The sequence below is a fragment of the Drosophila virilis genome, chromosome 4, assembly GCF_030788295.1.
Source record: "Drosophila virilis strain 15010-1051.87 chromosome 4, Dvir_AGI_RSII-ME, whole genome shotgun sequence".
Taxonomy (NCBI): Eukaryota; Metazoa; Arthropoda; class Insecta; order Diptera; family Drosophilidae; genus Drosophila; species Drosophila virilis.
This window is the reverse complement of record NC_091546.1, coordinates 6,590,820-6,603,805: the sequence shown is the minus strand read 5'-3', so window position 1 is coordinate 6,603,805 and position 12,986 is coordinate 6,590,820. Positions and strand designations below refer to the sequence as shown.

The window sequence follows — 12,986 nt, the reverse complement described above, 5'->3', positions numbered from 1 at the left end:
ATCCATAAATATCTTATCTTATCACGAAAACAAAATTGTAATTATATATACTAACGTTTCTACCCCAAGGCTCTCTTCCGCTCTGTTGCTATGATGGTGCCAGATTATGCTTTAATTTCCGAAATTGAACTTTACTCGTATGGTTTCCTAACGGCCAAACCGCTGTCGGTCAAGATTGTGGCCACGTATCGCTTGTGCTCGGAGCAGCTGAGTACCCAGTGCCATTATGATTATGGTATGCGAGCTGTCAAATCGGTGCTGAAGGCGGCGGGGGCCTTGAAGTTGCGCTATCGCGATGAGAATGAGGATATACTGGTGTTGCGCTCCATTAAGGATGTAAATTTGCCCAAGTTCTTGAATCAGGATATACCGCTATTCCAGGGCATTACGTCCGATCTGTTTCCGGGGGTCACACTGCCCGAGGCGGACTATGTGCTCTTCAATGAGTGCACGCAATTGGCCTGCGATAGGCAGAACAAACAATGCACACCGTTTGTCCTGGAGAAGGTGCAACAGGTGGGCATTTCATTTTGTATTGCATATATATTCGTTAAATCTTCTCTTCCACTGCAGCTATACGAGATGATTGTGGTGCGTCATGGTCTGATGCTTGTGGGTTATCCATTTGGCGGCAAGAGCACAACCTATCGCGTGCTTGCCGAGGCGCTGGAGTGCATGGAGAATAGGGATGGCTCCGAGAATCGTGCTATATACACTATAATCAATCCGAAGGCCATAACCATGGGTCAGCTTTATGGCCAATTCGATGCCGTTTCCCATGAGTGGAGCGATGGCATTTTAGCTGTCAATTATCGCATCTTCGCCGTCTCCGATACGCCCGATCGCAAGTGGCTGATATTTGATGGGCCCGTGGATGCCATTTGGATTGAGAACATGAACACTGTGCTGGATGATAATAAGAAATTGTGCCTGATGTCCGGTGAGATTATACAGCTCTCGAATACCACGAATCTCATATTTGAGCCTATGGATCTGGAGGTGGCCTCACCGGCTACCGTTTCGCGTTGCGGCATGATCTATTTGGAGCCCAGTTCGCTAGGCTGGGAACCGCTGGTGGCCTCCTGGAAGAATACTCTGCCCGTTGCTTTTCACAGCGTAAGCAAACAGCTAATCTCATCGATGATTTCACGTTTCTGCCCGCTGCTGTTGCACGTGGTGCGAAAGGGTTTGCGCGAAATTGCTCCCACGTCGGACACAAATCTGATGGTTAGTCTGATGAATTTCTTTGAGTGTTTCATTGATGATTTCCGTGATGAGAAATATGTGGCAAACATATCTGATTTGGATTTTCGCGCACAAACCGAGGGCATCTTTCTATTCTCAACGATTTGGTCACTTGGCGGTTCACTGACCGCCGAGAGCCGGGAGAAATTCAATATAGTCTTTCGTGCGCTCATGGAGAAGACTTTTCCACAGAGCCTATATGATACCTATGGCGTTACAGAGGATTTATATGTGGAGCCGCTGGCCAAGCCTTTCATATTTCCCATACCCAAACAGGGTTCGGTCTTTGACTATCGCTTCATAAAGGAGGGCAAGGGCAAATGGAAGCCCTGGCAGGATGATGTCAATTCCGCACCACCGCTGCCACGCGACATACCAGTTAATCAGATTATCATACAAACAAATGAGAGCGTGCGCATTGCAGCCGTCCTGGATCTGTTGGTGCGACATGGCAAGCCGCTGATGCTGGTCGGACCGACGGGCACCGGCAAGAGTGTCTATGTGATAGATTTTATGCTAAAGAAAATGGATTTGAGTGTGTACAAGCCACTGTTGATCAGTTTCTCGGCACAGACATCGGCTAATCAAACGCAGGACATAATCATGTCCAAGCTGGACAAACGGCGCAAGGGCGTCTTTGGGCCACCTCTAAATAGTCGGTTTGTCATCTTTGTAGATGATGTTTCCATGCCACTAAAAGAGAACTATGGCGCACAGCCGCCCATTGAATTGCTGCGCATGATGCTGGATCATATGATGTGGTACGATCGCAAGAATATTGTGCCCATGAAATTGATTGATTTGCAAATGATTACCGCCATGGGTCCGCCCGCGACGGGCAATACGGTGACGCCACGTTTTCAGCGTTTCTTCAATGTGGTATCCATTGATGACTTTAATGATGGGATTATGACCACCATCTTTAGCAAAATTGTGCTCTGGCATTTGGATACGCGGTAAGTTGGGTGTATTTAATTGACTTTTGAACTTAATGCAAATTCTTTAAACTAATGACAGCGGCTTCTCGAAGGAGTTTGATCCTTGCATCGATGAGATTGTCAGTGCTACATTGTCCATTTACAATGATGCCAAGCTAAATCTATTGCCCACACCAGCTAAATCGCATTATCTGTTCAATTTGCGTGATTTTTCGCGTGTCATACAGGGTGTACTGCTTTCGGTGCCGGAGGCCACGGAGGACATGAACTCGATGCGTAGGCTTTGGGTGCATGAGGTTTTGCGCGTCTACGGTGATCGTTTGGTTGAGGACGGTGATCGTACCTGGCTATTTGAGAAACTATGCAGCACTGTGCAGGAATGCTTTAATGTCGATGCGTCGCGTCTGTTTGCGCGCTTTGTGCGTCAGGGCAAAAAACTGGAAGAGTCCGATTTCCGACAGTTAATCTATTGCGATTTTACCAATCCGAAAGCGGATACTAAAAATTATGTTGAGGTGCAGGATGTCGAGGAGTTGCGCATCGTTGTGGAGGCCTATCTAGTTGAATATAATAATATGTCCAAGAAGCCAATGAATCTGGTACTTTTCCGCTTTGCCATCGAACATTTATCGCGCATATGTCGCATCATAAAGCAGCCACGTAGTCATGCTCTGCTCATCGGTGTCGGCGGCTCCGGGCGTCAGAGCTTGACTCGTTTGGCTTCGCATATATGCGACTATGAGCTCTTTCAAGTGGAAATAACTCGATTGTATGGTCCGTATGAGTATCATGAGGATATCAAATCTATATTACGTAAAATTGGTGCCTCTGAAATGCACGGCGTTTTCCTCTTTACGGACGTTCAGGTGGGCGCTTTAGCTTTCATAGCTGGGTCGTATTAGACTGTACTTTTGGGGTTTTTGCATTTTGCTAATGTCTTAAAGACTTTTAGATCAAAGACGAATCTTTTCTGGAGGATATCAACAATCTGTTAAACTCCGGCGAGGTGCCCAATCTCTTCTCCAACGAAGAGAAAATCGAGGTGGTCGAAAAGATGGCACAAATCGACAAACAGCGCGACAAGGCCGTACAAACCGATGGCAGTCCCGTTGCCCTATTTAACTTTTTCGTTACGGTGGGAGCTATAATTAAATACCATTTTAACTTAACATTCGTCATGTACTAATTACCCTTTGGTTTTTGCACGTTTTTCATACAGACATGCAAGGATCAACTGCATATTGTGCTGGCCATGTCGCCCATTGGCGATGCGCTGCGTAATCGTATACGAAAATTCCCCTCGATTGTCAATTGTTGTACGATTGATTGGTTCCAGCCCTGGCCGGAGGATGCTCTGCTCGCGGTATCCACACGTTTCCTGGCCGAAGAGGAGCTGACTGCTCTGGAGCGTAAAACAGCCATCGATATGTGCATGGAGTTCCATACCTCAACCCAGGAGCTGTCGGTCAGGTTCTTTACACGATTGCATCGCTATAACTATGTGACGCCTACATCCTATCTGGAATTGATACAGACCTTCAAGGCGTTGCTTAGCCAAAAGAGAAAGTGAGTAAAAAAACCAGAGAGCCGACTTCGATAAAATTATAAGTCTCATAATATGTTACCTTATAGCAATATAACCATGAATCGGAATCGTTATTTGACGGGCATCTCGCAGCTTGATATTGCCGCACAGCAGGTGGCCGTCATGCAGGAGCAGTTGCAGGCGCTAGAGCCAAAGCTAAAGGAGGCATCTGAGATTGTTGCCGAGCAGGTGGCCAAAGTGACGGCAGACAGTAAAATTGCTGCCGAGCAGCGTGAAATGGTCAAAGAGGATGAACAGGCGGCCAAGGTGCAGGCAGCTGTGGCCCAAGAGATCAAAGATGAGTGCGATGCCAAATTGGGTGAGGCGTTGCCCATTCTGGAGGCTGCCTTATCAGCCTTGAACACACTGACCACCGCTGATATTGCTGTGGTGAAGACCATGAAGAGTCCGCCAATTGGTGTGCGCATCGTTATGGAAGCTGTTTGCATTCTAAAGGACTTGAAGCCCGAAAAAGTGCCAAATCCGAATGGTGTGGGCACTGTCGAGGATTACTGGGGTCCGTCAAAGCGTGTGCTCAGCGACATGAAGTTCCTAGACAGTTTGCTCAACTTTGACAAGGACAACATACCGCCGGAGGTCATGAAGAAATTGCAACAGCGCATTCTCAACAATGAGGCCTTCGATCCCGAAAAGATCAAGATGGCGTCCACGGCCTGCGAAGGTCTCTGCCGCTGGGTCATTGCTCTGTCCAAATACGATGTCGTTGCCAAAGTTGTGGCGCCCAAGAAAATTGCTTTGGCTGCAGCCGAGGCCGACTACAATGCGGCCATGAAACTGCTCAACGAGAAGTTGGCCCAACTGGCCCGCGTCGAAGCGAATCTGGCGGCCATTCAAAAGATTCTCGACGAACAATTGCGACAATATGGGTAAGTAGTACCAAAACCATCGGTTCATGGCCCCAAATGTTAAACATATATAATCAACCTTTTGGTATTGATTGAATTTAGCCCGCATCTAGTATATGAAAATATTTACCGCTTGCAATATTTTCAGTACAACGGGCATTACTAAATTAATACTAAATGTTTTTTATTAAGTTTAAAAAAATATGCGACAAACCAAGCATCAAAACCAATGTTTAAGAATATGGAAAGCCAGTTTCACGAGCTGAACCGAACATATCTTTGCCGTAAATTAAAATTAAAATTGTTTATTTTTTCTTCTTTTTTTTTTTTTTGTATAGCATTCTTCTAGCGGAGCATGAAGCTTGTACAAAGAAGTTGCAGCGTGCCCAAGAGCTCATCTCTGGCTTGGGCGGTGAGCGGACGCGTTGGTCCGAAACGGCCAAAATGCTGCAGGGAAGCTTTAAGAGTGTAACGGGTGATGTGCTCATTTCGTCAGGTGTCGTTGCCTATTTGGGACCATTCACCATTGATTTTCGCGTTACGCAAATTCGCAAATGGGTTACGAAGTGTCTGGATTATGGAGTTACCTGTTCGCCGGACTTTCAGTTGGCCATTGTTTTGGGCGAACCGGTGGAGATACGTTTCTGGAATATATGCGGATTGCCAACAGATGCATTTTCCGTTGAGAGCGCCATCATGATGAAGTGAGTGTTCTCTATTTTTTCTATCCACTTTGAACTAAGCTTTGAAAGTTTAAATGAAGTTAACTGCGGTGTCAATATGGGTGGATTTAAGGTCAAAAACATTTCTCTTTAAATTGAAGCGGATGTGGGCATTAAAATGGAATAGAGAAAGTTTCTGTGGAAAGGTTGCAACCTTAAACCAGGAGCATGCTGCCCCAGCAAGTCATTAGTTGACAAATCGGTGCAGAAAGCTTTATGCGAAGACTTTCATTAGTCTGCGCAGCAACAGCTGTGGCTCAGTCAGCCAATATGCTTGTTCAATTAAACAACCTAATATGCTAATTAGAGCTGAACGCTTGTCAGAAGCACATTTTTCTCATTTTTAGTATGCCCTTATTGTGGATGATATTGATTTTGTCACCAAGTATGCAACGCATTTCTGCAGGCATACTGCCCAGACCTTGAAAACCCTCTAAATTTCTTGCACCACAAATATTCGTATTACTTATAATTATTATTAGTTGTAATTGTAATTAATATTATTCTTAGCTTCATATATATAATATTAGCTTAATAATATTATTATATTAATTATTTATTATTTTGTTACTTTTTTCATTATTATATTTATTAGTATTTTTATAATTAGTATTATAAGTATTATTGTTCTTGTGACTATTATTTTAATTATCATTTTAATTAGCATTAGCATTATCATTATTTTTATTATTTTTCTTAGCAATATATCTATTTTCATTTATCATTATTATTATCACACTATTATTAAAAAGTATAGGTATCCATTTTACTTTTCATTTATTACTCTAGTTAAGATAATGATTATTAGAGTAAAATTCTGAGATTTGTACCCGAAGCTGTCTTATTGATAAATTTTTATCAAAAATCAAATTTGTATTACCCTTCCAGCTGCCCACAGTCTTATACAGCTTAGTTTAGATTAGAATCCCATATTTTATAGCTGGCACGAGCGTAATTTGATTAATGGCTTTCGCTAGGGTATTAAATTTCGGCATACCGTATTTAACTGTTATTTCTTGTTTCTAATTACAAAACATAAAATGTTAGAATTCACGCATATTAAGAAAATTAAAGATATGCAGCTTAGCGTGGCGTGGCGAGTGTGAGAACATTACCGGATGCTGCATGGTTGGGGTGTTGTTCGTGATTGTGTGTGTGCGCTTAGTTGTGTGTGTGTGTGTATACTTGTGTGTGTTTGTTTGAGGCGCCCGCATGTTGCCCGAGCACAGGAGCACCGCATGCGCCGGTGGTTGCTTTAGCTGAAGGTACAAAAACGTACCAAAACGCAGGGGCTGATAATTGGGAGGTGGAAGGCGGCAGGGCAAAGAATTTTCATGTTTGATGCGTGTGTTAGAGCATTACGCATCTGGTGAGTTTCCACCGAAAGGGCGATACGTCGCGATGCCACATGCCACATGCCACTCCATGTCGCATGTCGATTTAATAAAGGAAATTCCTGGCTGCTGCCTCGCCGAGTGTTCAAAGTAATTTGGAGCATGCCCAAAATACCTGAGGTGTGAGCCACAGCCATCGCCGCTGCCACCGCCACCGCCACAGCCACCGCCACCGTGTTGCACAAAGGATAAGCAATTGATTAATGTGCGCTCCGGGCGCATTACGTTTAATTTTTACCCATGGACATGGCAAATGAATGATGTTGGGATTTGCTCAGACGCCACTAGTTACTAGCTGCTGTTCCTGTAGCTGTTGGACATAAGACGAATGAATTTTAATTTTGTTCTTAATATTTTTTTTTTGGCCTTAAACACCCTTTATAGAATGAATAGAAAGGGTATAATGAGGCTATGACAAAATGTGTAACAGACAGAAGATAGTCTATAAACTATTGATCAGATGGATCCACAGAGTCAATCTGTATCTATGCATGACGGTTATTATATTTTCAATTTCAATTTTAATCATTTAAAATGATCGATAATTATCGATACATATCGATTATAAGCTTCCAATTTTTAATATACATATTGATGGAGATGTAAGACTATTTGCTCTTGTAGGTTTTTGTTTAATAAATATAGGACAAGAATATTCGACTATTTTGATACCTATCCCTTCTTAACATAAAGCTTTTAGGATTAGCTAAGTAAACGTACTCTTTAAAGATATTATGTTGTCTTTGCTTAGATCCTAAAGACTTTACTGCAATCGATCAATGAATGCACATATTATTTAATACGGAATATTTCATTATGGGCCTATATAGCGTCTTAATGTTTTGAACAGGGTATTTCCCAGTGGAGCACTTTCGAGCATTCCCACTTTTTTCTCTAGCCCTTACTGTTTTATTGGGTCGACACGTCGCCCAGATGGTGCGTAGCCCGCTCCGCAAATTGCTAATGTGGGGTAGCAGGTGCGGAGTCGTTCATTGTGGGCCCGGTTCGGGTCATGTCTCTTTGCATAAATGTTTGATTAAATAATGTTAATTTAGATAGAAGAGAGAATTGCCTTTTGAAGATTTGCATACTAAGCAGGCGGTAAGCACAACGATTTGCCCAAAATATCTTAAAGTGTTTCGATATGAGCTTTTGTAGCTTTAAGGCAAGCATATTTTCATTTCAATTGAAAGGAACCAAGTGTAATCGCACCCGCAGCTGTGTAGAATTTTTGTGATTTACCAACAGATTCCTTTTGTTGTCAATTCTGTTTTTTGCCTTTTATTGCATTTGCATTGTTATAATAATTTTTTGCGAATATTTTTCGTATTGTTTTGCTTTTCTCTTTGGCGTTCTCAACGTTCTCAATGTTCTTCCTTGTGGTGTTTTTTGAACTCTGGTAACTTTTCACATTTTAACCGCCTACTGAGCTCGCTCCCACAAACTTTATAATACCCTGTAAATATTTGGAACTGCATAAAAGTATTTGGTTTACCTCTTAATGAAAAAATTCCATTCCTTACGGTAATTCCGGGCTCAAACTTGGACTTTTCAATAGTTTTCCTTTGTTGTCGAACTGAATTTACTTAGCTTTAATTAAATTACTTACTTACCCTCCGATTTAAAAAAAAAAGATTTGTGCAAAAGTAGAGAGTCTATTTGAAGTTCTTTGTGCACTAACGATCTATAAATTGTAGTAGGATATCTGTCAGTCGTTCAATTGCGAGTTTGACACTCTTGCGTATTTATTTCTGCATTCTAGGATACATTGTGTTGGCTGTGTCCAGCTTGAAACATATATATGTGCATACATATATACACGTATAGTTGTTCGTTTGACATGTTGTATGCGCATTTATTCGCTGACATTTTTCATGGACTCATACTCTCTGCGGGAGCGCTTGAAATTGGCTCTTTTGTTTTTGCATCAAATATTTTTCATTCATCAAGTTTTCAATTTACAAAAATGTTCATTCATTCGCATGAACAAATTTGAGTTCGGTGTGAATTTGTCATGTGCTGCAGCCAGCGCGTTGCCAGGAGCCCATTTCGCGTTGTTTTTCTTATTGTATTTGCCTATTGTATCTTTAAATGTGTATCTGTGAGCTATCGTATAGGCATATAAGGACGTATGCATCTATATATACATATACATATATGTTAGGTACATGTACCTGTATAATGCATTTTATATATGATACGAATTTATCGGCTTTTTATTATTTAATTTTAAATATTATACTTATAATTTCCATAACATTATTTACGCCCATGAAATGTTGAAAGCTTTTGCTATTTTCTGCACTCAAAATATAATTTAAAGGGTTGCTTAAAACTATTCCAAACCTACAAAACAAAGTGCAAATTTAAGCTGCTTAAAAGTCAATTTTACGTTTTCAAATCCTGCTTCTATTTTTGCTAAATATTTAAATAATTTGATGAGAAATTTAATCGCAATGCTAGAGCAATATTTTTTCTTTTCTTGTTAAGCTCTCTGTTGTATATAATTTTATTTATTTCGTGTCTTTATAGAAATGCGCGCCGTTGGCCGCTGATGATTGATCCACAGGGACAGGCCAATAAATGGATTAAGAACTATGAGAAGAACAACAAGCTGTGCGTTATACGATTGAATCAGGCGGACTATACGCGAGTGCTGGAGAATGCCATACAATTTGGTTTGCCCGTGCTGCTGGAAAATATTGGGGAGGAACTGGATCCCATACTGGAGGCCATATTGCTGAAGCAACTGTTCAAACAGGGCGGCACCATGTGCATTAAGCTGGGCGATTCGGTTATTGAATATAATTATAGCTTCAGGTGATATAATTTGGAACATAATAACTCATATTGCAAAATTGATTTCCTTATTTGCCGAAACAGGTTCTATATGACAACCAAACTAAGAAATCCCCACTATTTGCCCGAGGTCGCGGTCAAGGTGACCTTATTGAATTTCATGATCACCACGCAGGGCTTACAGGATCAATTGCTGGGCATAACTGTGGCGCGAGAACGACCCGATTTGGAGGCGGAAAAGAATAATCTCATTGTACAGGGCGCTGAGAACAAGCGTATGCTGAAAGAGACCGAAGATCAGATACTGGAGGTGCTCTCCTCGGCCGATAATATATTGGAGGATGAAACTGCGGTACAAATATTGAGCTCAGCCAAAGCTCTGGCAAACGATATTAGCGAGAAGCAGATTATTACCGAGGCTACCGAAAAACAGATCGATTTGGCGCGTCTCAGCTATGTGCCCATAGCGGAACACTCCACAATTCTGTTCTTTACTATAGGTAAACTAACTGTTGGTTAACGAAGTAAACTCTCTTTAACACTCTTTGTTTTTTCACAGTGGATCTGGCCAATATTGATCCCATGTATCAGTACAGTTTGGTTTGGTTTGTCAATCTTTATATGTCCTCCATTGATAATACCGAAAAGGTCGATGATATCGTGGCACGTCTAAAGGACTTGCGCAATCATTTCACCTATAGCCTGTACGTCAACATCTGCCGCAGTCTGTTCGAGCGTGTAAGTACTTCAGCTCCAATGCCAATTATCATCAAACGTTAGTTCAGCTGGGGTCACTGCCGTATCCATCAACTTTCCCCTCCCAATCCCTCCTGTCTTGTTGTGGGCCTTGTGTGTGTCGTAATTGCAATATAATCCCATTGCGTTGTATTTGAAGCGTATTGCTGGGCGCGCTTGATTTTCTTTGTGGCTGCGTATCGTTGCGCTTCACTGCGTTATAATAATTCCTTAGCATCGGCTTTAAGGGCTTGTGCCTCGCCGCCACTTCCAATTGACGGCACGCAGTAAATGCTGTGTGCCAGGTGCGTCTCTTTCGCACAGTGGTATTTTACAAGAATCTATATTTTCACACTTCTGTTATACGAGAGGTCATCCTCATGTTCATGTCAAAGTTGACAATCGCTCTAACTCGTTTTTAAAATAGATTTTTTTACCTTAACTACTTCATGTTACTTTATAATTTGATTTTTTATCTGCCTGTCAAAGTTGACAACTGCCTTTTAATGTTTAAACATTTAGGCCCAGTTTTGCGTTCTTTTGAGCTTAACAGCCAGTTAAATATTTAACAAGTAGTACAATTTTTAGTTACATTTTGCCAGCTGCGCCAATTCGTCGATATGTTTTTATCCACCTTTACTAACAAATGAAAAATGTTGGCCACAATTTGAATCGTAACATCTTTTACTAATCAGGGACCTATTTTCTGTCCACTGTGCCACTTTCACTGAGGGAATAATATTGTAACCTCGTTGGAATCAAAGCGGGGTGAACGAAAAGCGAAAAATCAACCAGGTCCTTTTTGGCTTGATGATGTTTTCAGTCAATTATGCTATGTGCCCTTGCTGCATAAGCTCCCCTTTGATCCTTAGCTTTTAATTTTCTTGAAAAAAAAAAAGAAATGATGAAAAATGAAATTGTGAAACGGTATCTGTAGTCGTGTTGCCTTGATTGCTTATGTAACCCCATTTGAAACCCCATTTTAATGCGTCCGAAAATATGAAATATATAAAAAAAAAACTAATAAAATGTCTGCTTCTTGACAGGATAAGCTCTTGTTCTCCCTCATATTGAACGTCAATCTGATGAAGCATGAAAATTTGATTGACAATTCTGAATGGATGTTCCTCCTAACTGGCGGAATTGGCCTCGAGAATCCGTATAAAAATCCAACAACCTGGCTGGGCGTACAAAATTGGGATGAATGCTGCCGTTTATCGAGCTTGTCAGCCTTCAAAGGACTACGCGAAGATGTCACTGACAATTCGGCCACCTGGAAGGTGTTCTTTGACTCGAAAACACCGCAGGACAATAAGACCATACCAAGTGCGTGGCTAAAGCGTTTAAGCGTATTCCAGCAATTGTTGCTGTTGCGCGTCTTTCGACCGGATAAACTGGTGCCAGCTGTCCTGAACTTTGTGGCCGGTGAGCTGGGTCAACGATTCGTGGATCCGCCGCAATTCGATTTGATGGCCTCATTTGGCGACTCCCATTGCTGTGTGCCGTTGATATTTATATTGACACCCGGCTCGGATCCGACGGCCACGCTGTTGAAATTTGCCGAGGATCAGGGCTTTGGCACGAATCGCTTGTTCTCTTTATCGCTGGGCCAGGGACAGGGTCCCATTGCCATTAAGATGATCGATGAGGGCGTCAAGCTGGGTAATTGGGTGGTCCTACAGAACTGTCATTTGGCTGCAAGTTTTATGCCATCCCTGGAGAAGGTCTGCGAGAATTTGCTGCCCGATTCAACGCATCCAGACTTTCGACTGTGGCTCACCTCATACCCGGCCGAACATTTTCCGGTTGTGGTGCTGCAGAATGGCATCAAAATGACCAATGAACCGCCCAAGGGCTTGCGCTCCAATATAACGCGCTCCATGCTCAGTGATCCAATTAGCGACCTGGAGTGGTACGAGTCGTGCAAACAGCCGCGCATCTTCAAGCAGTTGATCTACTCGCTGTGCTTCTTTCATGCTGTCATCCAGGAGCGTCGCTACTTTGGACCAATTGGCTGGAATATACCCTACGAGTTCAACGAAACGGATCTGCGCATCTCGTTGATGCAGTTGCGCATGTTCCTCAACCAGTACGAGACGGTTAATTATGATGCCTTACGCTATCTTACCGGCGAGTGTAATTATGGTGGACGTGTCACCGACGACTGGGATCGTCGCACTTTGAAGACTATACTGGATCGGTTTTATTGTCCGGCTGTACTTGATTTGGAGAAACCCTACTATTTGGATGAGACTGGCTATTATTATGTGCCCGTGTTCAAGGATGTCGAATTGTATCTAACTTTTACGCGTGAACTGCCGCAAATATCGCCACCCTCCATCTTTGGCTTCCATGCGAATGCGGATATTATGAAGGATCAACAGGAAACAGATATGTTGCTCTCACACACACTATTGACACAGGTATGTGCGGTGCCGTACTTTCGCTTGGGCTTCCATCTATCACATCTGTAATCTATTTCTAAAGTTTGTTACATGTAGATATTAGTTAGTAAGGTTGGGTGCGTACCGAGGGATACAATTGGAGAGGCATATTGCTCGTCTTCCATATGCATCCGCTCTACCTGAATCGTTCAGCTCTCGTAGCTCTCGTTAACTGGTCTGTTATTTAAACATCAATTTTGATGTCATCCTTTGCATATTTTCCTTAGCTCCTACAACCTTACTTGCTTTAACATTAAA

The 12,986-nt window shown here is 42.3% G+C and overlaps 1 protein-coding gene across 4 annotated transcripts in view; it reads left to right on the top strand.

Moving 5' to 3' along the window:
• The window catches only part of Dhc36C (Dynein heavy chain at 36C), a 56,053-nt gene that overhangs the window by 11,943 nt on the left and 31,124 nt on the right, over positions 1-12,986 (top strand). For all 4 annotated transcript variants that reach the window (XM_032438351.2, XM_070209016.1, XM_070209017.1 and 1 more), the window contains exons 10-20: positions 70-516; positions 574-2,201; positions 2,263-3,049; positions 3,136-3,318; positions 3,403-3,749; positions 3,816-4,655; positions 4,973-5,338; positions 9,283-9,570; positions 9,634-10,049; positions 10,109-10,287; positions 11,331-12,707. In XM_032438351.2, coding sequence (XP_032294242.1) covers positions 70-516; positions 574-2,201; positions 2,263-3,049; positions 3,136-3,318; positions 3,403-3,749; positions 3,816-4,655; positions 4,973-5,338; positions 9,283-9,570; positions 9,634-10,049; positions 10,109-10,287; positions 11,331-12,707 — 6,858 coding nt within the window. The remainder of the gene's footprint in view (positions 1-69; positions 517-573; positions 2,202-2,262; positions 3,050-3,135; positions 3,319-3,402; positions 3,750-3,815; positions 4,656-4,972; positions 5,339-9,282; positions 9,571-9,633; positions 10,050-10,108; positions 10,288-11,330; positions 12,708-12,986) is intronic.